The sequence below is a fragment of the Triturus cristatus genome, chromosome 2_2 (assembly GCF_964204655.1).
Source record: "Triturus cristatus chromosome 2_2, aTriCri1.1, whole genome shotgun sequence".
Lineage (NCBI taxonomy): Eukaryota > Metazoa > Chordata > Amphibia > Caudata > Salamandridae > Triturus > Triturus cristatus.
In genome coordinates this window covers 502,994,256-503,018,643 of record NC_140582.1, presented here as the reverse complement: position 1 = coordinate 503,018,643, position 24,388 = coordinate 502,994,256, and the positions used below count along the sequence as shown (strand labels likewise).

General features: G+C 42.0%; 1 protein-coding gene across 1 annotated transcript in view; it reads right to left on the bottom strand.

The window, feature by feature from the left end:
• Window positions 1–3,431: 3,431 nt before the first annotated feature.
• Window positions 3,432–24,388, bottom strand: part of SMAD1 (SMAD family member 1) — a 155,307-nt gene continuing 134,350 nt past the window's right edge. The window contains exons 6-7 of the mRNA XM_085641619.1: window positions 17,013–17,269; window positions 3,432–4,828 (exon numbers count right to left, since the gene is read on the bottom strand). Of these exons, the coding sequence (XP_085497745.1) occupies window positions 4,685–4,828; window positions 17,013–17,269 (401 nt within the window). The 3' untranslated portion in view covers window positions 3,432–4,684. The remainder of the gene's footprint in view (window positions 4,829–17,012; window positions 17,270–24,388) is intronic.

Here is a 24,388-nt window from a genome sequence, read left to right as displayed (position 1 = left end):
AGCATCATCACTGTCACTGGAGACAGGATCCTTTCTTGACTTAAGCCTCTGGAGCCAAGTTAACAGACGCCCCTCATGGTCTCGCAAGGTCTTCGTGGAGAAGGTCCGACAAATTTTGCAGTCAGCCGCCTTATGTTCAGGATATAAACAATAAATACAGTCTTTATGTTTGTCCTCCACATAAAGCCTCTTCTTGGAGCAGGTGGCACAAGCCTTGAAGAGAGCCTTCTTCTCTTTGTCGGATATGTTGACCACGTAGTCTATATTGTAGATGGAAAAAACTGGTTCAAGATAAGGGTAAACAGGAAAAACTGAGCAGAGCTCAGTGGAGACTCCCTTGCTCAACGTGCGGTAGAAAATCTGAGGCTCTCTCAGTAAGGTTCTAAGGGGTGAGGCTATTCTGATTGGCTGTTCATTTTATTTGGTCTCTTTTACAAAAAGAGGTGGATATGCTACAAAACTAGAAGGGGCCTAGGCCTAATTCTTTTTTTGTACTTCTTTTTATGGCTATTTTATGTATACCGGGGACTCCCATCCCGACGACGGGGTATGATACAAGCAATGGGAATCTATGAAAGTTCCAATACTGGAGTAATGCAAGCAATACACTTGCACTGTCTGGGCGAGCTATCCTTATCCCCATCTTCTGCCATACCAAAACCAGGGGCATTTAAAATGGCTCCCACTTGGCTTTCGTAATTAATACAGAGTCAAACTTTAAGGGTGAACACCAGTAGACATCCGCTACTGCATTTTCAGTATGTCCTCTTCAATGTTTTAATAACTTACCCCATATACTCTATCACGTTGCTATGATCAGGAGGTTACTCTGGCTTTCGAGAGCAGCCTAAAGCTCTCATAAATTCCCATATATATGGGACCAGCCATTACTTTATGATTCCAGCTGTTAAGCTGAACAGATATTCTTGCTGAAGACATGGTCTAGCTCTAGTTTCAGAGGACAATGTTTGCCTGATTCTAGTGTTTATCAAAAGTACCCAAGAGTGAGGTCTCACATTCAAATAATGTTTTTAACAGCTTTGCATCCCAAGATTGCATGCCAAATCAAAAAGCCTCCTAAATATTCGAATTAAAATGTACGTTGACTTAAAACTTCTAATTGTTGTTCCTCTTCTTCCAAATGATCCTCTACTTCCTTTCCATCCAGTACATACCTCCTCTCGCTGAGCACAGCTTACTCCAAGTCACACATTTGCCTTTATTTTTATTGTATTTCTGCAAATTGCCTACTACTCATTTGAAAGAGCACAGCCTGTCTTTTAAAATTCATACCCCTGCATCTTAACAATAACGAATTGCCTTTGCACATCTATTAATACCGCCATTTAGATGAATTTGCATAACCAGCCCCACTAAAGGTCACACAACTCCTAATAATTTAATCTACTACATACGAACTCTAGTAAACACATGGAATGGTTTCCTTAAAAGCACAAGTATAATCCCAAAACCAACAATAACCACTGAAAGAAACACTAACTTAGAGTTCAGGAGCAGCATTTTAACTCCTCATCAAGGGTAGCAGGCACTGCGAAAATGCAATTATAATGAATCATATAACATTCCTGGCCCACACTAACAGCAATACCTTAACAGCAGTTGAGCCGTCAATTGAAGTTCTTACATGCTACACAATAAGTGATGAATAATGCTTGAATCTCACACAAAACAAAACTGATTTGGATCATGTCCTTCACTCAGTAGTGTACCAGTCCACAGCAGTAAACCACTCATCACCAGCTGAACAGCCATTAAATAATTGAAGAGATCTGCCACATGCCACGAGTCAGAGTATTTCAATTTAGCACACCACTGCGGGTCCCAACTATCTACATAGTTTATGACAGCTCACAATGACAGTCCCAGAAGATCATCCCACCATCTCTCCCTCCAACTCATGCATGATCAGGACCATAAACTTTAAACAAAATATCTCAGAGTGGACAACTCAATGAAGTAGCCAGCAAAGTGGATCATAAATGCCATAAAGGGAGCTGCAGCTGCCAGTTTACTGAAAACCAAACATCGTGCAACTCTCTCATACGTCATCCAACACTTTGCTAAGTGTTGTGTCCCACAACAAAATAACTTTCACCCCAATTGTCATCACGCAAGACATGGAAAACCTTACCACATATGATCAAACAAAGAACACTTTTAGGCAAGCGTTTCAGCACCCCACATAGGGGTAGCAAGTGCTATATAAAGGTTGCAATACATATACAACCATTGTCATCTGAACATAGGTATGTCATCATTTCCGTTGATAGTGGTTCCCATCATTGGGCCTCGCCTATGCGCTGTCTCTTGCTAAACCATTTGTTTTGTTACAGTGGGCTTTGGGGCCACCCATTGCTTACCATTGTTTGGTTTCATTGTCATTCTCATTTACTTGCTTCTTATTCATCAGCTTCCATAAGATTTCATTTTTCTTCTTGTGTTTGTTCCTACCGTGGAGCATGGGCGCATTACTGTGTCCATCCACTGCTCGCTTTTGCAGGTGGGGTGGTCTTTGAGTGCTTGTGTTTACCAGCTGTTTCCCTTGTGTACTTGTCCCCCCTCCATGTTCATCCCCATTACCTTCCTGCCCTCCTATATTATCTGGGCTTATCCATTCTCTTCATACCCTTCCCTTGCACACACCCTCCGCTGTCTATGTGCTTCTCCTGCCCGTCATGTCCACCATTTCTTGTCAGTGTGATTCCCACAGCCCCTCCCGCCCATCTTCCATTGTCCGTGTGCTTGACTAGCTCCTCACAACCACCCTCCATTGTCTGTGTGCTTGCCCTATTCCCTCCCGCAAACAGGCAATGTGCTGGCCCAGGCCCTCCCGCCGATCCTTAGTTGCCCCTTCAAATGCTTGCCCGAACGCCTCCCTTGCCCCAGCCCCTCCCACCCATATTTGTTTACGAGCATACCCCAGGTCCTCCCGCGAATCCTCCTTGCCCATGTGCTCCCCATCCTCTTACCTATCCTCTCCCTCCACCAGCGCCCTTCTCTCCTTATTGCCTTATCCACCAAGTCACTCCACCGCTTGTTTGGGGACTGGGATGGAGGATGAGGCAACATGGGCAGGGAAGAATGGGGGAGAGAAGGACGCGGGTAGGGAGGAGAAGGCAGGAGAGGGGACAGAGGGAGCAAAAAGTTTTTAAAAATGTTAAAAAGCACATTAGTGCTGCCAGCCTCAGAACACTGTAAAAAAAAAAAAAAAACTTTAGCGCTGGCTGCGTTATAGCGCTTTATAAATAAAATATAGATTTTTAGCCATGCTGCTTTACAGCTTGACTACAAGTAATTTCTAGAGGCGATAGCTCTCATAAACGAGAACAAATGGCTTTTCCAAATCTTGTTTTTATTTCCTAGCAAAATGTAACCATTAGAATGTTACAGAAAACAACAACGCAAAAAAGTAAGCAATATTGACGTTTTATTTCAACTTCCAGTAGAGAAGACTTGCTAGTTTTGGAATAAAAGTACTTCCAACAAAGTCCTACAGCTTAACTGTGGATATAAAAGAGTAGCGGAAGAACAAAAATATTTAGTACAAAAAAAGTAAAAACATTATTTCTAAAAAAGTTCGACATTTATTTGAACAGAAGTTTAACTCCTGAAATCTTTAAACAGTATGTTTGGCAAAACAACAGTTGTCTTAGAAACTAAATGTTTTTTTTGTGTGCTGTAAACTGCATAAAACTGCTATATACTGAAACATTTTACACAATTTCATTTGAAATGTAATCTATTAAATTTAAGGACCGCAGAAACGGACATGTTCCCTAATCAGTCACATGAGTGCTTTCAAGCAGCATGACTGCTTTAAAGGGACAATAGATTGTTATTTAACAGAGAGAAAAAATACACACAGAACAACAAATAAAATGCATAGCATATCTCAAACCTTCTTTTGATCCACAAAGCTGTGCTTAAACAATATTCTACGAGTTTCAACCCATCAAATACATCTAGATTCGGTCTATTCTACTGATAAACATCCAAAAAACACTGTACATATAATTAGCAGAGATAATACCTATTTTCCGGACAGCAGTAGTGTCAGTACACACTTTTGGAAAGGTTAAATTCATCAAGCTAAAACATTTTTCTCTTTAGGAACAGCATCTATGACTAGTTTTAAAACAGTTTGGAAAAGTTCATGAAACATAAGCAAGCATCTCGTTCGGCCTTAAGACCACCATTCATATTCTATTTTCTCCACCTTCAGGGAAGAAGGGGGTGTACCTACCCCCAGAAATTGAGACAAACAAATTCTGAACATGTAAAATGTGACCTCAAAGTGCCAGAAACGTGGGACTGTAAAAAACACCCATTTTAACAGGTAACTTTTTTGTGGTTTGAATAATTTTTTCCTAGTACTAACCAAATTCACACAACATCCTACTAAATTAAAAAGCTTCGCTGATCATTATCCCCCCCCCCCCAAAAAAAATAACTTTACAACGTAAAATGTTCATGAAGCCGAAAGAACCTAACACAGGGCTGTAGAGTTGTAGTCAACCCTTCGAATCTAGCAGTTGGTCACTAAAGTCAAGTATCTTTGAGGCCTTTTTCGAGCCTCCCCCAATTCACAATGTCTTCCAACTCGCACATCCTTCAAGTACATGCAAGGTGTACTAGGTTCCAGAGGCCATCACTGAGGAATCAATTAAGACACAGATGAAATAGGGTTGTGAGGAGAGCCCATTTGTGTGAGTACTTTATCCAGCCATTGCAAGGGACCGTGAAGATGTATCTCAATCCAGCAGGGGGTGCTTGTTACGTCCTGTCGATGGTACTCAGCACCCCAACCCTGGAAAACAAAATTAAATTTCTTTATATGAAAGCTCCAAAGAGGTTTTTAGTGTAATGCTAACCTTATGATGAGCCAAACATCTCAGCGACAGCAAGATACAGAAGACCTTTCCGACAAAGGGAAGGTTTATGCTTAACAGGGGCTATGGAACTTCTACGACATATTCATCACTAAACACAGATGAGTCTTGTGCATTTTTCTTCACAGACCTATGACGTCAGCAGCATGCACCAATCATGATACTGTAAACACTTAAGCTCTGCTTTTGTATTTTGCGATTTATTCCATCTATGGGTGATCTGAAATGCTTGGGTGAAGGAACGATTGCCCTGACATTGGTATTTTCTGCACATTCAAATATGTTACCAACCGAAAGTTCATGATGGGACCTTTGTAAAATGAATATACATACCAGTATGGGACCGTAATGTAGGTCATTTACATACTTTGAACAGCAGATCGCAAAGTGAAATAAAGATAATAAAACTCAGTGAGCACAGTACTTCTCATTCCACTGCCAATGGGATGGATATTTTGCGTACAATTTGTCCAATTGCTTTTTTATGAAAGCCACAAAACGGCCACAAAATTGGAATTATTAGGAAAAGTGAGAGGGGGGTTAAGCTGGGGACAGGAGGGCGCGGTGCAAGCAAAATTGTACGGGAGGTATAGATATTGCAAAATGCATGGCTGTTCAGTGGATATTGTGAACAAATTCCACACGTTTCTCAGTGACTTACACAAGATGCTTTCGTGCACACATGCCTGCACACAATCAGAACCATAGCGGAAGTATGTAAGTTACCTAACGTGCATGGATTCTTCAAAGGATGCGGTGTCTATAAGACAGCTTGCACGAGCAGCAAAAGAAGCCCTTCACAAATGATTTCATTGTGGGTCTGCTCACACATACACTGTAATCCTGCTGAACACCTAAAGGCCCTCACAATAAATTTCCCTCTATGGAGTGCATTCCTTTTTCTAACGATAAGAATCTCCTTTTATCCCCTGCAGTTATGAAATTGTGCTCAAGCTTCTGGTTTGTGAGTGAAATCGAGCGGACTCTGGTGCAGAATACCACCTTCGTTGGCTTGAATTAACCAGGTGAGCGCAGATGCCTTCCGAGGGGTAAAAGCTCCGACAATATCATTCCCAGGAGGCAATCTGCGCTTGAGAAGATTGCCTGCTGAGCCAGAGCATTAGAGGTGGTTAAGACTTTGCACACAGCAAAGAGAATCTTGACTCTATCCAGTCAAAATCATGGAGGTTTATTTCAGCACCCAAGGATTGTGGAAAAAAGGTCTGGTGGCCCAGTGGACTGATGCATCACTCCAGGAATCTGTGTGTGACCTAATGGTCACAGTGCCAAGAGACCCAAGGGTAAACGTGTGCCTTACAATTACACTTTATGTTCTACACATGTTATGTTACTGGGGGGGTGAGGGGAAGGGGCAGGGAGAATTCCTAGCTCATACAGAATTCTGAAAACACTGTCTAAAAATTTAGAGAGCGATTTCTTCACTATACAGCCTTGTTCAGGAGAAAAGGATTGCAAATGAATCACCGATTTCTACACTATACAGTGTTGTTCATGAGAAAAGGATTGCAAAGTGATGGAGCTTGATTATTTAGGAATGATTTTGCTTGGTCAAATCCTGCTTATCGTGTGAATTACTAAAACATACTTCAAAGAAAACAGAACATTGTGTCTCGTTGAAGACCGAGTTCTAAAACTGCATTGTAAAAGCATGCAGAAGGGTCGCAAACTGGTGAAGCTGAGAGATTTATGAGAGACAGAAAAGAAAAACTAGATATGTGTAATGATAATAATGTGAAAGATAATAGCGTAGTGTTTAATTTCTAGTAGAATATGATCTCGATGGAAAATGCGTTTTGCTACATTTTCTCAAATGTAAATCTGAAACTGCAAAGAGAAACTGATTGTTTATTAATGAAATATGATTTTTATGGACTATTTTTTACACTAGAAAAAGGCATACTAGTTCCCACCATTCAGATCACAATAAATAGAACACGCAGAAAGGAGGAAGGAAATGCAGTTAGAGGAAGAGTAATGCGGAAGCGAACATGAAAAAAGCGTATAATTGGACTGACAGAGGAAAAAACAGAGGGAATGTGTTTAAAGCAACGTGTAATGATAGATACATTTTAAACAAGACATGCCTATGTTTACACTAACTATAACTAATTTATTAATATAAAGTGAAATGAACTGGGGCAACTGTTTATATGAGGAGTTTATGTTTCATACTGCACATAATTGTAAACTTACAACTGGAAAGCGCAACGAAATTGTATGTATTTCTGCTTTTTGCACGGTCTCTCCTCTTATGTACAATTGCTTTTATGGATGTTCTCTTTATGACTCCGAATAAAGTTATATTGATTGATTCAGTAATTAAGACGATGTTTATGAAAACAGTATAAAGGTAGTTATATTAGATTAGTGTTTTAACGTTAACACTTGATTTTCCATGTAGGCCTCAAAAATGTATTATGTCTTTCCATGCAGGGCTTAGAGAAATGTATTTTGTCCTTCATTATTTCCTCTGAAATAGGATAAAATGTTGACTTAGTTTGCTTTAGTTACAAGTATAATCACTAAAGTTCCTTCTTCCAGTCTGAATATTCTCTCTCTAGAAGTAATTGTGTCAAAATGTGTTGCAAGCCAACTCGGAAGCGAGAGCGTAGACATGTTGAGTTGCAAATGTATTTCCTACTTCCGAGGTGAAATTAGATATTGTACATTCTTCGAAAACTGAAGAACGGAGAATAAAGGTATTACGTATAGGTTCCGGATGATTTGGGCTGGAGAATGATCATTCCATGATCCCACCATGGATCCCAACCAATAGAATATTGAAACCTATGCAAAAGGCTATCTTTGTAAACAATTCGAGGTATAAAAACTTTGTTTAAAAAAGTATGTGTGCGATTATTAGCTTGCAATTCTTGGGCATGACATGCTGTCGGTCCAAACTCTGACTATCCTGAACTGAACTCTCCTGATTTCCCTTACACTTCCTTGGTTGGCGAAGTTGAGCAGGTTATACCTTTTGGCTGAAGGGTTAATTATTGGACGCTGTGCCTTAGTCCATCTTGCGTCTTAGTCCTGATATTCTACATCAGAACTTTGGTGCCTATTATTCCGGAAATTGCATACCAAATTGCAATGCATGTTTATTTTCTCTTTTTTCTCTCCTCATGCCAGTTATTTGATTTGAACTGTGATTATATTGTTTTTTACCTGTATTCAAATGAAACCTATGTACTAAAAGTTCTAATGTATTGTTGGGTTTTGACCATTCATATTTTTAAGATTAGATAAAAGTGCCACGATTTAAGCTACTGAGTTGGTTTGCTTATTGATGAATATTATTGACAAGTATTGATTACTGATGTATTGTTGTTAGACAGGAATTTCTTCATTACAGGTCCTCATGAAGGAATGGCTTCCGCCTCTAATTATCTGAGTCCCTATTAGATCTTACAAAGATCTGTAAGAGGACCTCATGATTTGTAAGTGGTTGTAGAGTTTCTATTGGCCCAAACTCTATGTTGTTGAGAATTATATTACTGAGGTTGGAGTTTATAGGGTGATGGGTAATCTGTGTCTGTGCCCCAAAACATTTACAACGCTTCTGCTGGATCAGTTTTCTGGTAGCATATTCGGATGGTTTATTTGACTAAATATACTAGGTAATGAAGAGACGGGCTTGTCAATGACAGCTTGTAGACATTTGTACATGTTCTATGTTGTTGTCCGTCGTTGACCTTAATGGAAGTAACAGGTCCGTCGTTAGCCTAAGATCTCGGGATAACGCCTAAGGGTGGGTCTTAACGTGGCATACACTAAGTGTCTTGTCTGCTGTGAAAGTGGTGCTGTGCAAAGAGGTTTTGCTAGTGCTAACGTAGGGAATATTGAAGTATGACAAGTGAGGATTTCTGAGGTTGCTTCAGAAGGCGCATCTAGAGAACTCTTGAGGATTTTCATTTAAGTGAGCGAAATGGCGCTGGTCGAGGTTTTGCTGGAAGCAAAAGAAATTCTTAGATTGAGTGGTTCTATCTTTATATTCATTTTAGTTGAGCAGACAAGAAGTTTTATGTTATTTTGTTAAAGACTTTGAGAAAAACGTTGATGCTGACTTTGTAAAGGGAGGGTGTGTTGCAGGAGCTAAGTGGACATCACTAGGTGCCGCGCTGGTATTGAACAGATGCTGTGAACTCTCCAGAAAGTGCTCGCTGCTATATGTTGGTTGGTGTGAGTCGCGCTAGTATTGGACAGCGTCCTAACAGATGCCAAAGATGTAAAGTTGTCTTCCATGTTACCACAATGTCTGCAGATTCCAGGAGTCCCCCAGCTTGCTAACCAAAGCAGATAGAGTAATAATTTAATTGCAGATCAGGAGGGATACTATTTGAGCAACACATCAAAATGTAAACTGATAACTGTAGTCTGTAATAAGAAACAGTTTTTGATATCCCAAATGCAGCCATCACTGTCCTGTATCCTTTGCCTACCTCCACTTATATAACAGAGTATGCAAAGGGATGAAAGAATTAATCTCCTTTTTAAAATTAATGACAGAATCTATGCCATTTGCTCTTGTAGGGACAATGGATAGACTGTCTCTCGACACCTCTTTGATGTAAAACAAGACCAAACGACCATCAGTGAACACCTCAAGAAACGGTCAGCTAAGCTATGAAATGATGGACAGTGGTGCACAGCCATGCCGCTCTCACTTTTGCTCAACACCACCGCCCTTACTGGTAATATAGGGGATAACTATCAACGCGTGGATCAACCCAGAAATCCGATGCACTGAAATAAGGATGTAAATGAATTCTACCTTCCAAATAACCAGGAAAGACCAAGAGTAGCCAGCTCCTGCAGTCACATTTGCAACAAAAAACTACACAAATATGGCAGTGAGTAAATCCCTAATTGTAGACATACAGCTGCTGCAGGGACCTTGCTGTAGATCAACTACCTGTCCCAGTCCCCCCACACAGACTGTAAAAAGCACTCCAGTGAATTGTCTTCAGTTTGAGGATACTGATTTAAAGCAACTATTTTTCTGCAGACTATAAGTAGTTAACACTAAGAAATGAGTTGTCAATGAAATCTCAGGTTCTTCCTTGTTGGCCCAGAACTCCTGATCCACCATCACATCTTTGGAGAGGCAATTCTTCTAAGCCCAATGTAGAGCTAAGTGGAAGTGTGGCTGGTGCATCCAAGGTCAGCATGAAGGTACACCTGTCTGCATGCATTCCTGAGGCCCAGCAACCTTTGTAGCCACAAAACAGAGGAGGAGGAGAGCATCCAAATAACGAGACTGCTACTCTCTCCACCACAACAGAAAAAGGGACTTTATACAATGAAGCTGAATACTCTCAATCTGAGACATGATGGTGTTTACTTTTGCATCTTTGGGATAGCATTAGCACTGGAGGAGGAGACAAAGTCACTGATAGTCTTGTGATACTTCCTGCTAATTTTTCTGGATAATTACACTTCTGGAAGTTCGCTTTACAAAAACGGAGCAAAGAAAGCAGAGAGAACCAGGGAATAATGAACAAAGATTGACTGGAAACAAAGAGCAACTTTACCATTCCGGACTTTCTTTCGAAAGAGCTGTTTATGCTGAGGATGGGGAAGAGTGTCTTCCTTTTCAAACAGGATTATCCAGCTTTTCCTACATCTAAGCACCAAATGGACTTAAAGCCTATTCACAACCTGAGCTCCACATGCCTAATGCAAAAATGCTAACCAGTGGACGATATTTTGTTGTACTTAACGTCTCCAAGGGCATCCCTGATATGTTTATTTGATATCCTTGCTGTGTTCGGCAGGTATTCCGGCTTCACTATAAATCGGACAAAATCGGTCGTCTATGTCCTGCAGGGGGAGCCTCCTGCCCTCCCGGGCAACTGCCCACTTCAGATAGCGACTTGGGGCTTTCGGTATCTGGGCATCTTTGTCTCTCTGAGCCCTATGACCCGCTTCACATGCAATCTTCTGCCTCCTATGCAAAGGCTGAAGAATGACATAAAGAGCTGGAAGTCTCTGCCCCTTCCACTGTTAGGTAAAGCAGCTCATTTTAAAATGATGGCCCTGCCCCGCTTTCTCTACGCCCTGCATAATTCAATGGATCCGGTCCCCGCTTCGTATTTTAAGGAAATAGAGAGTCTGCAGAGGGATCTTTTATGGGATGGGAAACCTCGGATTGCACTACCCAAACTCACACTGAACTGGTATGATTAAGGCATTAGTCTACCAGACATTAAAAAGTATTATTGGTGGGCCCATTGGCAGCCATTAATCGAGGGACCTATGGGAGTTTGGGAGATCCAGGTTACGCCATGGACAGATGGATCCTTCCAGGGGGGGAGGGGGGGGGGGGAGATTATGGTAGGGCACTCTATTCTAAACATCACTTAACAGGACCGACTGCACATGCGGTCCAGGTCTGGCATGTAGTAAATAAATATCTGGGGTGGGACGGACGACTTACACTGGCAACCCCTGTGTGGACCTCTCAAAAATTGGGGAATTTGTGGCAAACTAAGGGTTTTAATAAATGGGACCTAATCGGGATCTCTCAGATCAAAGATCTATGGGTAAAAGACGCAATCTTCCCTTTCCCTTCCCCTTCCCTACAGGACCAATATAACCTCGCAGAGTCGGAACGTTATAGGTACCTCCAAGTCCGGCATGCCCTCCAAACACACCTTACATCAAAATCTGCCCTCCCACAGGCCTCCCCATTGGAAGATAGGATACTTGACGGCAGATTGCCAGAAAAGACCATCTCAAATAATATACAAAAAACTAATCAATAACATGGAGGATCCACTGCGGTCACTCAAAGAAAAATGGGAGAGAGATGGGCTTGAGCTTGATGAGGAAGACTGACGAGACGCAGTCTCCTCCCCAAGGGTGGTGGCGATTCAGGCACGACTGCGGCTAGTCCAACTCAAAATTCTCCAAAGAGTGTATGTCGATGGACCCAGATTGGTGCGCATGGGTAGAACAGAGAGTGGGGAGTACAGATGTGGTTGTGGAAGGGAAGGCACCTTTTTCTATATTCTATGGGAGTGTGAATACATACAGACTTATTGGGCTGCACTACACCGTACTCTCAGTGATGTCCTAATGTTAGAACTATGCCCTGAGGCGCGAAGGTCCCTATTAAACATTTGGGAACTGACTGACATACTAAAAAATGGGTAACATTAGCAGTAATGCTCGCAAAAAGAAATATAGCACAGAACTGGGAAGCTCATCAGTCACCTACGATGGGAAAGTGGAAAAGGACGTGGATTGGTGCATGTTCCGTGAAAAGTCAGTCTATATAGCCAGAGGATGTCCCGGGAAATGGAACAGGGTCTGGGGGCCATGGAACTCTTACAGGGGGGACATCTGCACCCCGCCGATACACCAGGGGATGACGGACACCTTACACCCCCCTAAATGTAGTAGAATTTGCATTTTATGCAGGAACTTCGGTGTACTAATTCAGATGTGAAAAGTGTATGTGGTCTCCTTTTTGTGACATAATTTCACTGATATGTCGATGATGCTAACCAGTATGTGTCACCATCCTGAATACAGAATCTTAACATCTAAGAAGGCACAGATTCCAAAAATATCTGAAGTTTAACCAATATCTACAAGTTGTACTGTTTACGGATTTTGTCCCGTTTTACTGTGCCAGGGATAGTCCAACAGTTTTACATAGTTGCAATGCTTTGTACAGTACTTTACACCACACTAAGGACACCTTAAGGACAGAAGAGAAAAACAAAAGTAATGATAGAGAGAAAAGAAATAATGGGAGAGAGCAAACAAGGGGATATGTTCGAAAGAATGAAAAGAAGCCGTAGGATGATTAGCACTATCCCAAAAATAAGTATCTTGCCAGATGGAGCAGTCATGCATTGCGAGTACTTGGCCTTGTCTATGTTGCAGGCAGAAAGAGTGAAGACCTGGACAAATAGTGCTTAAGTCAAAGGGGTAAAGGTGGGGTCAGAAAAAAGGATGAGGGTGCAGCAGGGCCAGAAATCAAAGCACATTGTTTGAACGGTACAAAGAGGTATCAGGAAAGGATGCAGAATCCCAGGGAGGCAGGAGACTAATACCCTTCCCAATCACATCGTCTACAGTGGACCTGGCTGGGGTCTGCTGTGGACTGTATGCTTTTAGCAGATTGAGGACTGGAGCTCACATCTGGGATGCGTGTGCAACATGGAGAATGAAGATGTGCATAATCATGCCCACTTTGTGGTCAGGTTCCTGGGAAGCCGCAAGAAAAATTATTTGTAGAATTTGCTCTTTATTACTAGTGCCGCCTGACACAATAAATGGAAAGCCAAGATTTTAAACACCAGATATTTTAACAGCATAGCAAATTGCACTTAACTATACTGTCTAGGGACTTATTGCCCATTTCCTTCTTGTCCATTGGTACTGAAGATAGCACTTGACTGTTATCCATAGTCACGGCAGCCAAAGCTGCATAGTAGTGTGCCAGAAGGTGAGAAGAGCGAGACACCTCTTTCGGTTGGAGGTTTCTGAATCTATTTTTTTTTATGCAATCATGCTAGAAGTACTGGGTTTCTCCCAAAGATTGGCCATCATCCAGATTATACATCGAAGCTTCAATCTGCTATGGAGTGTGTTCACCATTAACCTTTTCTGTAAGATGACTTAACTACCTTGATGTATTACATCCTCAATCAGGCAACAAACAACCATACCTTGGTTAGACAGTCCCCCTGCTTATTGAGACCAATGACACATGCAGGACAACTATGATCAAGGAGTGTTATGTGGCCATTTTGGTACTAAGGTTTTTATGAATGGACATGAAAATGAGCACTAGTTTCTCAAGACTAAAGTGTGCTTTGCAATGGTGCACTGTGGGGCCAATTCATAGGAGTATCAATGCCTTGAATGGGTCTGATGTATTTTGGGTGACCTCAATAGCATACTGGTTAGTACTGCTGCTGTGTCTAAATGCTGTCTATGTGGAGATAGAAGCCTGGAGCCCAAAGGCAGGCGAATCCCGTGGAACTGAAGAGGGTAAAACAGAACTTCTGCGGTCTTGCAACCTGATAGTTTTCAGTTTGCTAATTCTTTCAAAGTGAGCTGATCTCGAATATGTAAAGGTGGACCATCCAATGATGGGTTGGAACAAAGTGATTTCCACTCAATTTGAACAGTCTTATAATTGAGGACCCCGGAAACCAAAATAAGGGTCTCTTATGGGAACAAACTATGGACGAGTTGTGTTTTTAGAAGCCAGACCCTACAGACACCAACCCTTTGAGGAAGGAGATATGTATTTGTTCAGATCTCAGATCAGGAAGACCGCGGACCCTCCACAGGGCCAGCAGCACAGGAATCATCATTCCAATTTACCGTTATTATTTTTATGTGCATTTTGGTATGCTCAGACCCTGTGAAAGGCTCCCTGGGATCTTCCTCATCATTTTGTTTTTTGCAATGACCACCAAATTGTATTACACGAGGTCAGATTAACTTTATTTTTATTTAGATATCAGGAAATAAAGTGATTTGCCCAGAATCACAGGTGATCCAAAGTCAGTCGGACCTGGTTCGCAATTCCAAAGTCAGCGCCTCTGACTGTTAGGCCACACTAGCACCCTGAGGCAATCCCCAGTGGAGCAGTCAGTTCTGTCATCTACCCTCCCACTCAAGAGCAGGCCTTTGCTCAAGACAGTGCATTGGGCTCCAGTCAGTCACATGGAAGAGATCATGGAAGACCTATCACTCGGGTGATCTTGAGCTTTTGTTTATGAAACGTTGGTCATCAGGCCAAATTGGAAACTTGGAGGGTCAGTACGTACTGCTGCATGCAGTCCGGGATCAGTGGTGTCATAATGTAATCCCAAAAAAACGATTTCGAAGAAACACAACTTTCGATATTTCAGACCAAACGTGATGCCAGGAGCATAAATCTATGTGAAGCTACAATAGACAAGGTTGCATACCACTATCTTACCATTAAAAACAAGTGTTCCTTCTTTTGGTTCTCGTGAGCACTTGGTCAAATTGTCAGTTGCTTGCTAACCAAGGTGCAACAAGTTTGAGTTCATTATGCACCTGGCAATGCTAGCCACTGTCTATTCCCATTTGCTGTTTTAAAGGTGCCAAAACAACTGGATTTCTCAACTCTTGGCCTGTCTAATACAATAAAGCTCTCCAAGTACTTAAGTTTCTTAATCACCGTTCAGCCAGCGACTAAGGCTTTAGCGACAATGTTAGCAACTTCATTGGTGATAATCACCCTTCTCTTGTGAATATATGTCTGAAAGGCTCTTCTTGCCAGTTCTTATAGCGGACTATTCCATTTGAGAAATGTGCCCACTACTAATACTGCTACCTTGAGTGGACATCTTTTACTGGGTATTTGTGGCCTGGCTTAAGGTACAAGGACATTTGCCAAGTTAGCACTGTATTTAAATCCTGAGTGATGAAAGATCCAAATGCCTCCTTGGTACGATTAACCTTCCAGTAAAGTCACAACTGTAATTTGAGTAAAGGTTTTTTTTTCATCTCGCAATATAGCTTAGTAGTTGCAAAAGGTCGCATATTGCCTAGGCATTAATACTCTATATATTGAGCTGTTGTGTTCAACATTTTCTCTGTAGATACCACCTAAAATTCTTCTCAACTTTACTGTTAGTCAACCGTGATGTAGGGCATCTGCCTACTTTTATAACCTCCACACACAAAGTGTAATCACAGCCATTCAAATTGTCAGACTTTAGAAGTCAAGCACTGAAGTGAAGTCCTGAGCACCTTTCTAATGAGGTACAGGTGCTCTGCTGCTAAAGCTGTACTCCCAGAGAGATTGATTACAAAACAATAATAGTGGAATAATCATGCACTACTGCTCCAGGATCCAGAAGTCTGTTACTATTCCCATTGATGCTGGAAATATCTCCCATGATCGGGAATGCTGCTGCACAGTCAGTCTGCATAAGTAACGTGCGGCCACATGAAGCCATGCAAGGTCATTCACGAGACTGTGCTTAGTTACAGGACTGGGTCTCTTAAATTACTTGTGCAATTTAAAAGGAAAGTGCTCCATCTTGGACTGGATCTCAAATGAATAAAGAGATCATGAGGGAGGCTGGTCGCCTTTGGGCTATCACATTTAAACAGCATCAGGGATAAATTGTGATAAGAGTCTGCAGCAGCAATGGACTCTGCCATTCTGTGTTTGTCATCATGGTAGCATCCCCGATTCCTGCTCCCAGGGGATGCTAACAATGCTGTTAAAGAGGGCAGATAGTGCACATACCATCCACTTGGCCAGTTATTCCAATCCCTTTCCCATAAGAATACAAACCACCAGCAAACAGTCACTATTATCTTTCATGAGCCACAGCAGACTGCCTGTAGTTGTTTGGAGTATTGTTTTTCATAGTACCATAACCATAGTAGCTTTTCTTTTTAAAACTGTTTTAACTCTTTTCCCTTTTGGTTTACACCACAAGCTACTGTCTGGTTATTTGGAAAGCAGACTCTCTAGCCCAAAATGTTGATTTTGCCGGACGCTGAGTTAAGTAGAAGGTGAAGAGCATGGTTTCCAATTTACGTCTCAAACAGACCATACTTACTTCTGTGCTTTAATTCACGTTGGCAAGGAAGGGGAAACAAATAAAGAAAAGGCTTAGAATGGTACAACTTTAGGAAAATATACTTGGTTAGTAAGACGCAAACCGCCATCAAGGAGAGGAAACTTCAGAAGACAGCAAATGGGATTACAATACTCTGATTTTAAGCACAGAAGAACACTGATGTCTGCAAAAACGTTTAGGAGTATCGTAATACGTTATGATCTCAGGCGCATTGTATGCAGCAGGGGAGAATGAAGATCTGTGCTACATCAATCAAAAATGCAGTAAGCCTAATGGGGCCATGGCGCAGAAGAGGGTCAAATTAGTGAACGTCACTTACTTTTGACTGCTAAACCCTATCTTCCCAGCCCTGCCACAAGATGGTGTATAACTTAACCTCCCAAAATTTTCTCCATTACCCAAGTCATCAATCATTAAATGGTTACAGAAATACATACAAGCATATACAAGTGTGCGCAGAAAGAATCCAACAGACGCTACCCACCTTCACAAAACTCATACGAATAGTGCACATCTTTGTGAGCTCGTAGACGGTTTCAAAGCCGTGGTTTACGGACTGGGCCAAAAGCTGTGCAAATTCTTGGTTGTTGAAAATCTTCAGACTGCAGCCGCTAGGGATCTTGCACACGGTGGTTGGATGGAAGCCATGGTGGTAGTTGCAATTCCGACTTTGTACAAAAATACTACTATCACTGAGACATTCAGCATATACTTCTCCTCCAACATAGTAGAGGTGAACACCTAAAGGAGAGGGTTAAAACAGTGATCACGTTATGGTACATTGGAAACCATTCATGACGTATGCAGAAATTCACAATTTTTTAAAACACTTTTTTAAAGTAGGTGAAATACAGTTTAAATAATTATGGATCTTTGCGAGATGTACATTTTAAGCAATAACTTAACAGCTGCAATAAAGGCAACTCCCTTTAAAACTAGATCCCGAGATAATGTAACAAAAAAAGGACAATATGTTAATTGAGCTGACAACAGCTATTCACTTTGCATACTTCACATGGCTTTAATCAGGTCATCACAACATTTCTTCCTCTCTCATGAAGTTGTACTCACATGTAATGTTTGGTGTATGTCATGTAAAGGAACCGAATCAGATCAGAAACGTGGTGTGTCTAGTTGTCTGCTCAATGCAATGTTACAGACAGTTCTGCTTTAGATGCAAAAGGAGGGTGCATCAAGGAAGGCAAGAAAATAATATGAGCAATTGGAATCACAAAACTACTCCTAGAACTACCAATACATTTTGTCTTTGTATGACACCCCTTTTTAAGTCTGATCTAGAGACAGTGTTAGATGTTTCGCCAGCCTCTGGTATTCCAAAATACCGTACAAGAAAGGTACGCATAAGTGCATATGCAGACAGAGGTTTTCTGTGAGGCCTCTCCATCCACTGGTCTGTTCAAGTGCCATTCACAGGTCACATTTTGATTCAGCCCACCAAAGTGTACAGCATAGGGCAATGTGTGAAGCCACTTCAACCATTGACTCTTGACTGGGAATGATGGCATAATGATTGTGCAAAGGGCACATCTGCCTAAAAATTTGTCCACTGCAGTGCCAGGCCTGATGAGATTATCACTTTTGACATCTTTTGTTCTACATATTTTTGTGATGTTTTAGGCTATTTTTTTTAAAACAAATATTCACTTGCCACCACTACTTGGCAGCATTTTAATTTGTTACTAAATTTAAACTTGTAATGTCTATTGTATATGTTTGGACAAATAAATAGACTGTAGATTTGCACTGGCCAAGCCTAATAGCTTTTCAATGCTTGTTATGAGACAAAGCAGTGATTATAGTACAAAAGGTAGTAGAGTGGAACGCAAATGGTATGGAGAAGCAGAACAAATACATTGGGTCTGCCTGTTGTAAATTGGCTGATATTTTGGGTTCTGCAGGGGTGCACCCCCACCCCTTTAAGGAAACTACCAATGGGATTACGCAAATCTTACAGCAGGAAAGAGGGGAAGAGGCAGGTACAAAATAATGTTCCTTACCCTCTATGCACCATGTTTACAGATGTTTTTACATTTTTTCACAGGAGTTATCTATTACCCACTTGTAAACACATTGTGATGATAGATAGATAGATAGATAGATAGATAGATAGATAGATAGATAGATAGATAGATACACAGATTCCCTGGGATGTCACAACGTTTTAGGTGGTGAGCAGCTCATTTGAAGGGAAGACTGGACAAACACCACAGACACTCTGTATTAGCTCACTTTTAGCGAAGTCTTTATGCATAGGATCTGCAAGTGCTACCTCTGCCGAGCTAAAAATTGACAAAAACCTTTTACCAATGCAGGCACAGTAATACAGATTGGCTTGGTAAGATACCATTCAAGACAACCTAGAGTGAATAAAAGCGGCTAATGCACGCGAGTTTCAGTCTCATTAGAGCTCACCAGATAAGCATAGCTTTGCTCAAAATCAAGAGATAACCCAAAATAAGACTAAACAATGCTCTTACAGGTCATAGTAACCCATAAATTATGCAAAAAAGGAAGTAGGGATCCCGGGGTACTTTCAAAGGTGTAGGTGGTGAGCAGCTCCTATATATAGAGCACTCTACATCGACATACGAAGTCTGCTCATCTCAAATGTCTGTTTTTCTAACAGTTTTTAAGCACAGGATGACCACAGTAAGGATTCCTTATTTTCTGGTTTGTATGATTTATGCAACACTCTAAGCCTGAACGGGCACGGTTTAAAAACCTTTTAAACAGTCCAATAATGAAAGAGGTAGGACTCCTTTACAGCTCAGTAGTCTCATACTTAATTCCAACACCATGGCACAAGGTAAAACATATACAATTGTATGCACAAGAGTACGCATGGTTCGGAAACAAGTTGTGCAGAAGGCAGCACATATGGTACTCCTTCCATATTAAGTCCTATGAAACATGGAAAGAATTGCCCAAACAAAAACTCAAACTCTCACAGTCCTTTAGTGTGAAGTTTATACGAATCACCACAATGATGCACAAGTTACTCAATACCAACAGTCTGTGATAACGTCTGTGATTTTTATTAGTGAAGACATATAGAAGGGGCACAAATTGCGACTTCGATAATGTTCAAAGACTAAGTTACAACATTTGTAACGTTTGCTATTTTTTTTTTTAAATCAGATACTTTAACAATATTCAATTACCTAGTTTCGGTTTGAGTGAATTTGCACAGTGGTTTATTTTTAATCATGGATTTTCATTAAATGGATCCCAGGATGACATAAAACATGCACTTTTACCATAAGCACCCAAGTTGAACCTTTGAGGTTAGCATTTGTATTCTAGGCATTCTTCTGGAAAGGCAACTACTCAACAGTTACTCTGAACTAATCTGGTAGCAAAATTATTTTATTTAATCAAATAACCAGCAGCTTAAATTCTTGTAAATTGGAATTCACTACATCAAAACAAAATCAGGTAACTCTCCATATGCTTTTGGGGTCTATTAAGAGGCTGCCTGGACACAACCAACGTCAGCTGTAAAGGAACCTTGTATGCCATGAGCGCTATAGGTGTATATAACGACCTTCCACATAGATATAGTCTGCTATCATTTTTCAGGTACTGGATTTTCATTCTAGACCATGTTTTCTAGACCAAGGAATCACCAGGTATTTATTTCGACTCACATGGGCAACTTGCTCTCACTCTACTCCACATTACTCAAACTCGCAAATAAGGAAATCGTCAGGTTACCTAACAAATAAAATGGCTATTTAAGGTGGACAGCGAGAACCACAGAGACCAGAAACACTTGTGTTTTAATACCTGATTTGCAGAAAAAAAGAACACTGTAGCAATCAGTCATAGAGGGTGAACTCAAGCTGTGAAATATCAGATATCAGAACTAACCCTTAAGTTTTGAAAAGAGAAATAAAAAGACACTGCAAGACTATATTTACTGACAGAAAGCCCCTTAAGATCTCTTCTGAACCAGTTCCTGTGCCTAATCGAGTCCACTGTTTTCCCACTAATGCCCGCGGACTTCTTAGGATTATTTTGTATAGTTTTAATTGTGTATCCCCACTCTGCTGTATTTAGTGTATACTATAACAATCCCCTATTAGGCCCCTCCACACTCACTGTTTTTGTATCCTTTCACATAAGGACATATAACTGCTTTACAAGGTTGGTGAAAGCCTGGTCTCTTGTCATGTGATTGATTTTCATCTTTGTATCTTGTAACTGTCCTTATTTTGTTATTGTGTTCTGTGCTATCTCCACACTCACTGTGTTTGTATCCTTTCACATAAGGACATGTAATTGGTTTACAAGGTTGGTGAAAGCCTTGCCTCTGGTCATGTGATTGATTTTCATCTTTGTATCTTGTAACTGTCCTTATTTTGTTATTGTGTTCTGTGCTATCTTTGTAAAGCACCCTGTTAACCTTGCATGGTCTGCAATTTAGAAAAACAAAAATAAATAAATAATTTACGATCAACGCTGGTAGATAATAGAAGGAAAAACGAATTGCTATTTTCAAAGTGCAGCTTCTTTACCCTGCAGAAATTCAATCTTAAGAATGACCCTTGTCACTGTGTACTAAAAATAAATACTTAATACAAGAAAGTGCAAAAAAGCTGAATTCAAAAGTGTAATTCACAAACTGGAATCATTGAAACCATAAGTAACATTTAAAGATATTGTGCAGCCCCAGCTCGGAGGACTCCATGTCTAGCAGGGGAAGGGGCAGGGAAGGATGCCTAAGGGGCAGGGCACAATATATAAAAAGTTATAAAGCATTACATTCAGAATAGCTCATCGTGGTGGGTGAAGTCAGTATCTGAGACTCTGCTGTCAGCCAGCAGAAAAAGAAAGTCATTTTTGCAGCTGCAAACAGTAATGTTGGGAGGTGGCGTGTCTAAAGCTAGAAACAAGCTTAAAACTAGACGGCACGTATGGCACAATCCATCAGTTTAGACACTATATTATTCCATGGTCTCAAATCGATACAGAAGAGGTCATACAAAAGGAAATCTATATCTAAACCGCCCAATACATCCTCACCTGACATAGTATTTCATGAGCGGGCTAGAAGGTATGGAAAAATTTCAGAAAAAATAAGGGAGGAAACATTAAACTAAGTGAAATGTATCCCCGGGTGAAACACTCCTGGACCCCTCGAGGTCCTCCAAGTAAAACAAGTCTCCAGTCCGGTACTGTTGCCAGGTAGAGCAGTTGTGCACTACTGGCCCGACGTTGCCATTGGCAGAAATGGCAAGGCAAAGCCACCACTTTCCCTGGACATACATACAAGTCACTTCTCTGGTAGGCCTACCCAGCTCTAAAGGCAGTGTGCAACATATGATACAGGCAGGACAGGTAGGCGAAAGGAACTTTCTTAGTGTGTAAAGGCTTGGTCGCCCATTCAGCGAGTACAGGGCTACACGCTGACCCCTCAGCTGTGCTAACTCCTGAGCGGTGCAACCAAAGTGGGCACTCCAAAGTATAAAACAACTCATTACATTAATCCTGACTTCTATTTCAAGTTGAAATTTGTTGTCTTTAAAAATCCTGTTCCTTTCCCGAGTACCTGTGGAGCCTTCTCCACTAGACAGCTTTCTGCCCTCTTGAAGAGGCATGCCAACGACTCTCAGGAAGAACAACAATGAGGGATTGCAGGCCAGGGAGGTGTCTCCTCCCTCCTGCAGAAGCCACTTGGGTGTTAGCCCCTAAAGGCCGGCTTCAAAGACGAAGCCGCCTTTGAAGGGCAGATGTGTAACACCAGGGGGAGGACTGCCCATGTTGAGGTAGACAGTCAGGTAGGGGAAGCTGAGAAGGGAAACCTGCTGCCAAACCGACTTCCCCAGGGGCGTGTAGCCCTGAGGTAGACAACCCAGGGAGGGCTAGAAAGGTCTGAACACAGAGAGGGGTCTTGCCATCCTGGGAGTGGGCAGAATGGTGCATCCTGGGACAGTCAGATGCCACACTCCACGGAAGTGGTCACCAGGAGGGAGGGAGGAAACCTGGTATCCCATTGACTACCAACTGCATCCTGCCCTGAGGGCAATTTCCAAGCATTACATGGACCTCAGATCGCGAATGACTTGGAAGAAGAAAAGAGAGGCTGCACCGTCGAAGATTGCAACTGGTGGTTAGCGAAGAGAGGGACTATACCTGTGCTCAAGGGGAAGCTGTCTCTGGAGCCTAGTCAAGCCAAGAGTACTCTAAGGGCAGCTGACTGTCCTTCTGTTTGGAGCACAGGGACAACAGCTGATGAAGCCTGCTGGGGTACGTTGGTAGCCTAAAGTCTTCAAGTCGCTACCCACCACCATTATGCAGCACCAAGACCCAAAGCATAGAGTTGTACCTGAATTCACAGAGCCAACAAGTGCTGTTGGGGAGTTGCTGGGACCATCAGAATGCAAGTTAACTACCCAGGGAGAATTGGCCTGTGATTGTGACAACGGTGACTGGTAGTACTCTGGCAACTGGACTTCAGGCAGACCGTAGAGGACTTAGTGGGACATCAACCTGCAACCAAGACCCCCTCACCGTCTTCATGGACAGGGGAATCCCTACAGGATTACTCTGGTCAACCACATGGCATCCACAGCATCTTTAGAGCATCTTCAGCATCCCTAATCCCTCGCATCAGGACCTCTCCATAGGAATTCATTGCAATGCGGATAAAGTGCCTGGAACTGCTGGAGGACAGCTTCTTTTGTGAAGGTAACTGTTCTTGAGGACCTTGCTGGCCCCCCTGACTAGTGTTGACTTTGCCATGGCTTGTTCGCGGTTGACGGAAATTGCTTTGATTTATTATTGCCTGTAAAATCGATATATTCAGAACCCTACGGTGGATCTTTTTCATTCTAATGTGTAAATTCTTTTAAGAATATGGCCTTTTCAGTGTCATTGTCCTTTTATATTTGTTGTAGCGACTCTTCTACTGCTTGTCCGACAGGACCACACACGTGAAAGGCATATTGATGACTGAAACCTCTGGTTTAAAGCTTGGTATTGTACTCTCATTGTGCTTCCCGAGTGTGGTGGCCATTCACATCTGTCCGCTGGCCATGCCTGCTGCAGCCACAGCAGATATGATGCAGGAGTTGGTGATGTTTTTAACATCCTGGACCATGGCCGTGGCTCTCTTGAGGAACTCCTCTGGAAGGTGCTATTGCAGCCCTTCGATCTCTCCTCACTGTTGGTGTCCATATAGGTTAAGAAGCATATTTGAGTTGGCTATCCTCCATTGTGTGGCCCCCTCTCTCTCTGTCTTTCTGCCCACCAGGCCCAGTCTTTTGCTCTCCTTCTCTGGTGGTGGTCCCACTGGTGTCAGGGCATTGCTTCTCTACTTTGCAGTTGTCACAATGATAAAAATTCCGCAGGGACATTCCCTGTGTTGAATGCTTGTACTTCTCCACATGAGGGGTTAGTGCTCTTACTGTGGCTGGTTCACTAAAAGCCTTGTTCCCCTGGTCCAGGATGCTGAGGAACATTGATAGAGGTTCGCCTTCTGGGAAGGCATTAGAGTTTCCAGTCGAAATCCCGATTCCTCCTTTTCTTCCTCTAATTGTCCTCCATCTGTGTCAACTACTCTTTTGAAAAGGCTGTTGTACACGGACATGTCGTCCGGTGATGAAGGCCTCAAGGGGTTGTTGCCCACGCCCTAATCGGGCGACTCAGTGTCGAGGTCGTGCCATGTATCCTTGAACTAGCTGTGTTCCTCGAACGTTGTTGCCTTCTTCGTCCTCAAGTTCGTAGATTTCCTCCTGCTCTCCCTCGTGCGGTCTGGGGTGCCTCCATGCATGGTTGCTAATTCGCCACCTCTGCGGATCCAGACGGTCTTGTTGGATTGCGTAATTTTCTCATAGA